General features: G+C 41.0%; 1 protein-coding gene across 1 annotated transcript in view; it reads right to left on the bottom strand.

Annotated features, from left to right (window-relative positions):
- The window catches only part of LOC101548462 (E3 ubiquitin-protein ligase TRIM38-like), a 35,235-nt gene extending 29,375 nt beyond the window's left edge, over positions 1–5,860 (bottom strand). The window contains exon 1 of the mRNA XM_055129462.1: positions 5,459–5,860. Within this exon, the coding sequence (XP_054985437.1) occupies positions 5,459–5,860 (402 nt within the window). The remainder of the gene's footprint in view (positions 1–5,458) is intronic.
- Positions 5,861–10,329: the final 4,469 nt, after the last annotated feature.

Below are 10,329 nucleotides of genomic sequence, written 5' to 3' on the forward strand. Positions count from 1 at the left end.
ATATTCCTAAATTCCATATGGGATTAAGGAATGAGGCAGCAAGACAGTGCCTACTTTGTTATTCCACCAAACTTCAGGCAGCCTTCATACATGCTTTGCATCTATGTTAATCTAAACCTCTCACTGGAATTCATTCACAGGCATTCATTTCTAAATAGTTAACCACCCCTCTAAGTCTTTATTTACTATGTCCCCACTCTATGCTTGTATCAATAATATGAATCTTAAAAATTGGTGGCTGTATTTTATTTTGAGACTGAATGGTCTTGTCATGTCAACATTTGTCCTCAGTAAACTATCAAAAATATTCAGTTCCCAGCACTTTTTTGAGGTATGATTAGTACTCTCAACTGTGATCCTGGTTGAAGGCCTAAATTCTACTCTTGTGTCTTCACCTATCTTTCCCTCCACTCAAACTATGGCCTGAACATGTTGTCAAGGAACCTTTCTTATCTGCGCCCTTGTCATCAGTCTTGAGTATAGGAGTCCCTATCTTTTCTCCACCCTTTGAGGACTTTTCCACCATCAAAGGATACCAGGCAGATGTCAATTGTTTGTTGTTTTGGTTCTTGGGGTCACACCAGGTGATGTTCCAGGGTTACAACTGGTTCTTCTCTCATGAATAAATCCTGGCAGTGTATCGGGAACCGTATGGCATGTGGGGATAAAATCCTAGTTTTCCATGTGCAAGGAAAGTGCCGTATAGACTGTATTATGGCTCCAGACCCCCTCAGCATTTTCTAGTAAGGGTGATTCTCTACCCTGACTGCACTGGAATGATCCTGGTAGATAGTATTAACTGAATATAAATGGGCTGGGGATTCTCTCTGTTTGGTCCCTCAATGAAGGTAGTTTTCCAAGGGTGGTACTATATCCTTTCTTTTTAAAAAGATGACATTTCTAACAATTTTGGAAGGCCAGAAGTGAGTCCACTTCCTTTGTAAGCAATGAAATCTGGCTTTGCATACAGTACACGAGTACAGTCAGGAGTGACTCCTAAGCACAGAGCCAGAAATAAACCCTGAACGTTTTAGGTGCAGGTCAAAAGGGAAGTAAAAGTTTTATTCCAAGGAAAATTTCATGACCAGAACTATACCACTCAGATATAGAAAAGATTCAATGATATCCCATAACCATTGAAATTCTACCAATTTAGTCAAAGAAATAATGACTTTCATGCACAATTTCTGAGTGCAACACCACCTAATACCAAAATGAGACAAAGATGAAATCTAACGATAATATTATAGACCAATATTATTACACATATACCTAAAAATCCTCAACAATAACCTACCCAGACCAATTCAATACAGTACACTGTTAGCATCAGCTATCATAACTTGTCTGTATGATATTGGATTCCAAGGACTGTTCAATATATGAAAGTAAAGAAACATACTATATGCCAGCAACCAAAAGATAACCATACAACATTTTACCAGTAGAAATAAAGAAATCACATAACAAGGGTCAATATACTCTTATGAAAATAGTGTTCAATGAAACAAGAATAGAAAAGTTACTAGAGACTGCTCCTGAACTTCTACTGGCATTTCCACCATTCCAAGTGAGACCAGTCTCTTGCTCATATCCTTGGGCTTATGATGGAAAGAGAGGCAGAACCATCCCCTCTGCCTAGGTCCCAGTTACCTCCACATCCACCAAGTTCACTTAGTGAAAACAATATCACTGAAGGCACAAACAACACCAACCAGCTCAAGTAATCCTCAGACAGTGACTTTATTGACACATAATGAAGATGTTTAATGAGTTCAAAGAAATGCTGGCAAACATAATCAACAAAACACAAGAAAGACTTGAAATAAGAAGGCTACTGCAATCAGAAGAGATGGTAGATATAAACAGGATGTTAAATTAAATATGCATACTCAATAGAAGGTTTGAACAGCAGAATAACTGCAGCTAGTTAAGACAAAGAAGCTCCAAGATGAGAAGGAGCAAACTGCTAGGTTGAAAATAGTAGAAAAGAAATGAATGATACCAGGAGCTATAGGATGAGTTCAAGAGGAACTATAGAAAAATCACCAGTGTCCCTGAAGAATAAGATAGCAAATTTCATGAAAAAAATAGTTAAACATTATTTATAGGAATTTCCCAAAGTTGAGGAATATAGGCACTGAGATTCCAAGTTGTGAAGGTTCCAGTGCAAATAGACTCAACTCAGAAAACTAGAACGCAAATTATACTCAAAAGGATAAAATCCAAAGATAGAGACAGAATATTGAAATCAGCAAGATCAAAGCAGTAACTTCCATAAATAGGAAAGCCCATATGATGTACAACAGAGTTTTCAAATGTGATGAAGAAACAGAAGAAAATGGAGGTATACACTACAAAAACTCAATGAAAACAAAGCTTCCCCAGCAGTACTCTATCCAGATAGATTATCATTCAGATTAGAAGGAACCATACAGAGCTTCATGGACAGGCAAGAGCTTAGTGAATTTACAACTTTGAAACCAGTTTTGAGGGAAGTTTTAAAAGAATTCTTTAGGGGTTGTGTTAATTGCAGCTGTTAGGAGGCCGACCTGATTTTGATCTCTGGCATCCCATAAGGTCCTCTGAAAACCGCCAGAAGAAATTCTGGATGCAGAACCAGGAGTTACCTCTGAGTATCATCAGCTGTTGCCTCAAACTCAAATATTTCAAAAAGATAAAAATCGGGAGCAAACATAACAAAGGAGTTTAAAGACCTACAACAGATTTACTAATACATTGATCTAAGAAATAATAAAAGATCAACACAAAAGATGCAAAGATGTTTCTACATATCTGTAGGAAAAATGAACGTTTATTAACTGGACATCTTGTTCAAAGTAATTGAATGATTCTATGCAATCTCAATTAAATTCCAATAGCGCTTTTTCAAAGATAGAAAATAACAGTTGAAAATTTGTAGAAATCGCAAAAGATCCTGAAGGCCATGCACACACACACAGAGATACACACACATACACACACACACACACACACACACGCACATGCACAGAAATGGAATGAAACCAATAATCCAGAGACAAACATACTAATCTTGGAACCGAGACGCTTGCTGCACAGATGCCTCTGGGCTTTGCAATAGGCCACTCCAGATGTGAGCAGATGCTGTTGTGCTCCTGCCCCCTAGGTATCCCGGCAACTGCCATCTTCTAGAACTCAAGGAAAACTCCAGGTATGTGGTGGCAGTGACAGCAAACGCCAGGCCTCACTGGACGGGGAGGAGATGGCCCTTCTCCTTCCCCCTGCCCCGATGTGATTTGAGGTGATGCCCACAAACAGCCCCGGCTACTTACGCTTCCAAACAGCCATGATCCAGAGACACACACATAAGTCTCAGAACTGAGAAGCTCATTGCAGAGATCTCTCCAGACCCTAATCATTAAAATTTTAGAATTCCTAGAATGTGAGGCTGCAAGAGTGGCCTTGCCACATTATATTCTACCAATAACAAGCAATACAAAACAAATTCTCTAGCATTTCCATTCTGGCAGGTTTGAGTGGTGGTGGGAATGATGTTGAAATATTCAATGTAACGAAAGTAGAAAGAGAGTATTGTACAAATTGTCTGCCCACATGCAGGGGAAGGTTTGGGATGGGAGGGGGCGGTACCCGGGATTTTGGTGGTGTAAAATATGCCCTAGTGAAGGGATGGGTGTTTGATGATTGCATGACTGAAGCTCAAACATGAAGGCTTTGTAACTGTATCTGATGATGAATCAATACAAAAGGGAAAATAAATAAATAAAACCAAAAACTCAGTAATAAGGCCATGCATATCTGATTAATTGTGATAGAGGATAATACAGGCATGTACAATGTAGAAGGAAAGTCTCTTCAACAAGTAGTGCTGGGAAACTGAAGAGATTGGGCCCCAGGGTGATATGGCTGTAGACAATGCTGGAGAGACTGAGTACCCATTTACAAAAACGTGAGATGACTGCTCCTCACACCATACATAAAAATTTGATGAAGCTGTACTAAAAACTTAGACATAAGACTAAAAGTCATGAAATGCAAGGAGGAAGGTACACCGAAAAAAATTGTAGCATGGATCCAGCAATAATTTTGAAGAATTGATTCAATAATTAGGGAAACAAAGATAAACAAGCAAAAATTATGTGGGAGTATAAAGAGAAAGTTTTACAAGGTAGAGAAAATATCAGTGAACTTAAAAGTTATCATGCATACATAGAGGGGAAACTATTAATATCTCATATATCTAACAAGAAGTTAATAGCTAAGCTTTGTAAAAAATCATTAAAACCTCCAAATACCATTTCCAAGAATTAACAAAATAAGTCAAAGAAATGAGTATACATTTCTCTCTCTTTCTCTCATTCTCTGTCTCTCTTTCTATTTCTATCTCTCTTTTCACAGAGGGCACTCATAAGTGCTAAGTTCTTTCAATTGACTCTGTGTTCAGGAATCCCTTCTGGTGGTACTTAGGGGACCACCTATGGTGTCTGGTATTTGAACCAAAGTTAGAGGGGCAAATGCCTTTCTTCTTGTACTCTCTCTCTGGTCCCTAAATGCAGAATACTCTAAAGAAAATATATAGACTGTCAACAAGCATAGAAAAGTACTTTTTATCACTTATCATATGACTGAAAAGTATAATTCAGAACTACATTGAGAACAGTTTATGTCACATATGCCAGGAACAGCAATTTTGGTGATTTTCTGTAGAACATGAAGCATTCAGACATTTTTTTTGTCATAATAAAAACTGGTTTGTACCTATGAAAATCATCACAAAGGGTCTGAAAATGCTAATTTGGCCAACTAAGGTCTATGCTTACAATATGATTTAGAATTAGTTCTTTGTATCTGTTGGACTGGAGCGATAGCACAGCAGGTAGGGCTTTGTATCTAGCCAAAGAATACAAAGTCCTAACCCAAAGGATCAAGCCATACCTATTCAGTGCATTGCTATTTAAAATATCAAGGAAAAGAAAAAATTACAACTACCCAATAATCCAATGGTTCATAGGAAAATATGATATATTCACATAATGAGATCCTACTCAGCTATAAAGCTGAAAAGTTGAAAAGATAAAATATTGCCATTTGTGACAACTTGGATGGAGTGGAGGTTTAATTATAGACAAAATAATTCAAAAATAAATACAAATCCCAGAGGATCTCACTCACAAATTCAATATAAAGAAACTGAGTGAGGGAAAGGAAACACCAGCACTTGGATTCTGACCAAGAGGGAAACCTTGAGGAGCTAGAGGGTGAGTTGATCAATGGATGGAGGCAGATAAATTCAGCATTTTTTTAGGGGGATGCCATGACAACTGACCTTTGCTGAGAGTGAAAGACCACACTTGAAGCATATAGTACAAGGAAAATAATTTCTATCAAATAAATAAGTAAAAAAGTTTTCAGAGAAACATGAAACAAGGATGGGAGGCTTTATGGCCCAGATACTCACCCTGTAACCTTGGCATACATCTTCAACAAGAGCAGTGACATGTCCTCTGTGCTCTGGTGAGTGCTCACAGCGCCAGCAGATGAGCTGACCGTCATCCTCACAGAACAGGAGGAGCTGCTCGCCATGTTTCTCACACAACCTTTCACGCTCTGTCTCCTTGATGGTTTCAATGATACTTGCCAGGTGCCTGTTGGGCCGGATGCTATCTCTTTTAAAAGATTCCCGACACTGGGGACATTTCAGAGATGATGCTTGAGAGCTTTGGTTCTTTATAAAACCCACTATGCACACACGGCAGTAGATGTGCTCACAGTCGATAATCACGGGCTCAGTCATGAGCTCCAGGCAGATGGGGCAGGTGGCTTCCTCCCTCAACTTCTTGGTAACTGCAGCTGAGGCCATGACTTTTCTGGAAATGCTGAAATATTGGATCAAGAGGCAAAGATGAAGCAACCAGAATTTTCCAGTGTGTCAGAAATGCACCTCACTTGAGTTTCTGTGCCTTCTCTGGACCTGAAATCCGTGTGAGCGAGATATGATTTAGGATTGAGAAGATTTATTTCATGTCGCTGTGAGGAGTAGAGGCAGCGTGAGGTAGAAACAAATGCTTCTGTGACCTGAGACTGATGAGTTAATCCGAACAACTAATGCTGCCTTTGGAACTAAAGTTACTGCCAAGACATTTCCTTTTACTTATGAGAATTATTTCTTTAGAGGCATAGAGAATGTCTTCCAGCATCATTTACTCCCCTTTGACCTGTGTCCGAGTCCCTCACACTGCCCTTCTGGGCCTTACTCACCTCAGACACTGGAACTGCTGAGATAGGGTTTGGAGTCTGGTGAGAGAGAAAACAGAGAGAGGGAAGACTAAGAAAGCAAAATCCAGAAAACTTAACTTTGTAGATCTCCCAACAATGAAATATGCAGACATACAGACACCCCTCCACAAACTTTCACATACACACTCACATTTCCCCCCCCTCAATAACTCACAGACCCTACAAACTCATTTACACTTCACAAAGTCATACAATTCCACATAAACTCTGACTCTCTCTCTCTCTCTCTCTCTCACACACACACACACACACACACACACACACAAACGCACGCACTCCCCCCCCCCCCCCGCATTCCCACATGCATGCTTCTTACACTCCTGTAGACAATGATCCAATATTTCACTACCTTATTCACACAGCAGACAGTCCTTATTGCTGACAGTCTCCAGGTGGCTGACACTACCTGAGTCCTCAGTAAAGGAAGTCACTCTGACTGAACTAAACTCCAAAGTGAAACTACTGTGGGGTGGAGCCTTGTCCTATCAGGGAGGAAATGTGAGAATTGAGAGTAAAGGTTGCTGATATTTTGTCCTGAGTTTGTTCTAGGTAGAGGGACAAGGTAGGATAATATCATCTTTAACTGCTAAAAAGAAGGAACAGGAATTTCCCAGGAAGCTGTTTTGTGTACCCAGCACTAAATCAAATCAGGAAGCCTGTATGGGTCAGTCAGCTCAGACCCTTACTAACTTCAGATGTTTCTACCTTTGCTACCAAGACTGTGGGAACCCGTAAGCCTTCCTGGGTCACCCTCTCCTAACTACTCCAGGTACTAGTTTTCCAAAGGAAAATATGGGGAAATGGGTGAGAGAGTAGCAGGGTTCGTGGGCATGAGAACATAGGCCCACGCCATCACTCAATCTCTGTCTCTGCTGCCTCCTTCCTCCTCATTGTCCCTAGCAGGACACAGGATTTAGCACAGGAACAGCAGAGTCAGAACCAGGACAGCTCAGGAGCGGAGTGCACTGACCCTGGACATTGCCCATTGGCAGGGGTGGTAGATTGCCAGAATAGAGTTAATTGGATTGGTACTTTGACCTCTATCCAGCAGGTTAGTTCCAAAAAATGAGACAGACCTAGTGGCTTCTCCCGGCAGCAAGCTAGGCTTGACAGTCCTAAGCAAAGGGCTCGTTGGTCTTTTCATTAGGCCCAGGCTCCATTTCCCTCCTCCCTCTCATCACATACACCATTCATGAGTTAGTAGGTGGAACAAAGGCTAAACTGTAAGTGCAGCTGTGGGCATGGGGACATGTGGGAGATAAGCAATAACTTTAAGACTATGGGGATGCTCGTTCCTGCTGGCAGGGTGCTCTTGCCAAGTTGTCTGTGCTAAAGCTTCCCTTAAATCTGTTCAAGCCACTCCCTAGCAGGATTTATCCTGCTGGGTTCCATGCTTTCCCTAGAAAGGTCAGTCGTTGGAAAATCACTGTCCTTTTTGTTGGATTATAGTCCTAAGCATTTTAAGAAGTAACATTGTTTTGTCCTTTTCCTCGTGCAGGGAGTTTAGGTCTATTGAGTTACACCCACCACAGTGCTCCTGGGGCACCGCCATGCTCATTGGGGCACTCCCAATCCTCTGTGTTTATCTTTGACCTCTCCTTTGTGCTCCTCTTCCCCTAACTGTTCATCACCAATGTCTCTACAGCAGACCCTGTAACCTGTAGGTCAAACCTTCTGAGGGCTCAGGATTTTGTACCTGTAAGTAAAATATTATACCTCTCTTATATCCTTTGCATAGTTTATTTCAGTGCAATGTCCTTTTTGTATAGACACAGCAAAACAGTTAATGCTATGCTTTTGTAATATGCAATTCAATGGATTCCCAATAATATTTACTCTTGGACATCTGTTATATGTACTTGACTTAAGCCTTGGACCTTAGTTCCCAACATCCTACAAAGGGGAGGGACTTGCATGGACCCAGGGTAAGCCATAATCTACCCTGGATTCTTAGGGAAAGCCTTTGAAGGTAATGGCTAAGCATCATAAAAAGTGTAATGCGTTAAGTGCACGATCATGGAATAAACTCTGATAAGACCCCCAAAGAAGTAACTGAATAAGGATCCTGTTGGGTTTAGGAAAAACTAACGTGACCTGAGGATATATAACAAGATGTCCAGATGAAAAGCCACTTTTTAAGCTTAATATATTTCTCACTGTGTTGACCAGAAATGTTATGAAGAAGTAACTTTAATATGATTGTTCCAGCAGATTGCTAGCAAAGTAAAGGAGAGAGCAGTACACCCTTTGATGGAATTCTGCCCTTAGAGTCATCTCTTAGTAGGAATCTAGAGTGCTGGAGTCCCTCGAATCTCCTAGAAGAACTTCCTCTGAAGGAAGGGCTTTCCATCTTTCCATTGTTTATGATGATGTTCAACCACACCTATGTGTAATTGCTACCCCCGAACCTTTCATAATTTCTCTATAATTAACACAGTGACAATGGAATAAACAGCCATGATTACCAACCAGCCTGTGGCCTTTGCTCCTTCATCAGTATTTGACTGGCCCAGGAGACAGTGATCGGCCCCATAATGTACCAAACCAGTGGACCCGCAGATCACTGCACACGGCAACCAGGAACAATCACACTTTTGATGATCTTTATGTAGATGACAGAGATGGTCACCTGATCTCCCACCAGAATGTACCAGTACCATTGAAACTGTAGGATAATATTGGTTTGTCTTTTCTCCCTTGCCACAGGGAGCTTAGGTTTATTGGATTACACCCATTACAGTGCTCCCAAGTCACTCCCATTCCTTTGCTTATCAATAACCTCTTTCTTTGTGCTGTGCTTCCCCAATTGGTCTATCACCCTTCCCCCCTAATCAGACTCTGTTAATTTGTAAGGTCAGATCCTTCTAAGGACACTTGACTTGTATTAATAAGTGAAATATTGCTTTTCTCCTTCTCTTATGTCCTTTTGCATAGTTTATTTTAAAGCAATGTCCTTTTTGTACAGACAGAGGAAGACAGTTAATATTATGCTTTTGTAAATTGGCAATTATTTGACTATGAATAATATTCTCTCCTGAGCATCTGCTTTCTCAACTTAAGCCTCAGTTGCCTTAAGTTCCTAGCATCCCAAAAGCAGGGTCCCTAAAAGGGATTGGATGGATTAACGGCAAGCTGTGAGCTTAATGCTTAATTACAAGGTAAGATAATGGTCATGGCAAATTCTGTCATGATCCAAAAAGTAATGACTAAATTAGGACCCTGCTAGGATTAGGAAAGACTAATCTGGCCTGAGCACTGTAGTCTGAGATCTATAGAGAGATGCCCCCAGGAAAGCCATCCTATAAGCTTAATGCATCCCTTACTGTATCCATACAAAATGACTAATATTATGAATGTTTATATGTTTGTTGGACTAAGGAAAGGAGAAACCCACCCATAGATGGAATTCTACTTTTGTGTGGGTTGTCCTGACAAGTGAGAGTTTGTCCTAGAAGAAGATTCCCCTGAGAGAAGGACTTTACCTCTGTTGATTGTATGACCACAATATATGCAATTGCTACCCAACTCCTCATGCTTTGAGATTTAACTATGGCTGTAAGAGTGGGCTGGGGGAGGCAGAAGCAGGAAGGAGAAGTATGAAGGAGAGGATCCAATAGGAGGATGAGGCAAATTGAGGAAGGGAAAGATCCGGAGGAGATCAGGGGAGAATGGAGATTGGAATAAACTGCAGTTGATACCAACCAACCTGGCCCTCGTTTCATCTTCATCAGCCCATCACCATCGGCTGCCCCAGAGTGAGGGAAGCCTTGAGAGACCACCGAACGCAGGCGGTGAGAGAGAGCCGCTGTCGGCCCTTCGCAATTTATTTTTTGAATACACAAAAACCAGAGGGACAGTGTGTCATTTTCAGTCATCCTGCCTGATCCGAAGGGACTAGAATTCAAAGAGCTGTGGAGGTGGTCCTGTGAGGAGAGATCTTTAAGAATCAGGAGGTGACTATGGCTTCTTCAGGCTGAAGTATTCTTTGAAATAGGTTCAGGATAACAGAAAGCCAGGAAACTGGCAGCTCAA

The sequence above is a fragment of the Sorex araneus genome, chromosome 2 (assembly GCF_027595985.1).
Source record: "Sorex araneus isolate mSorAra2 chromosome 2, mSorAra2.pri, whole genome shotgun sequence".
Lineage (NCBI taxonomy): Eukaryota > Metazoa > Chordata > Mammalia > Eulipotyphla > Soricidae > Sorex > Sorex araneus.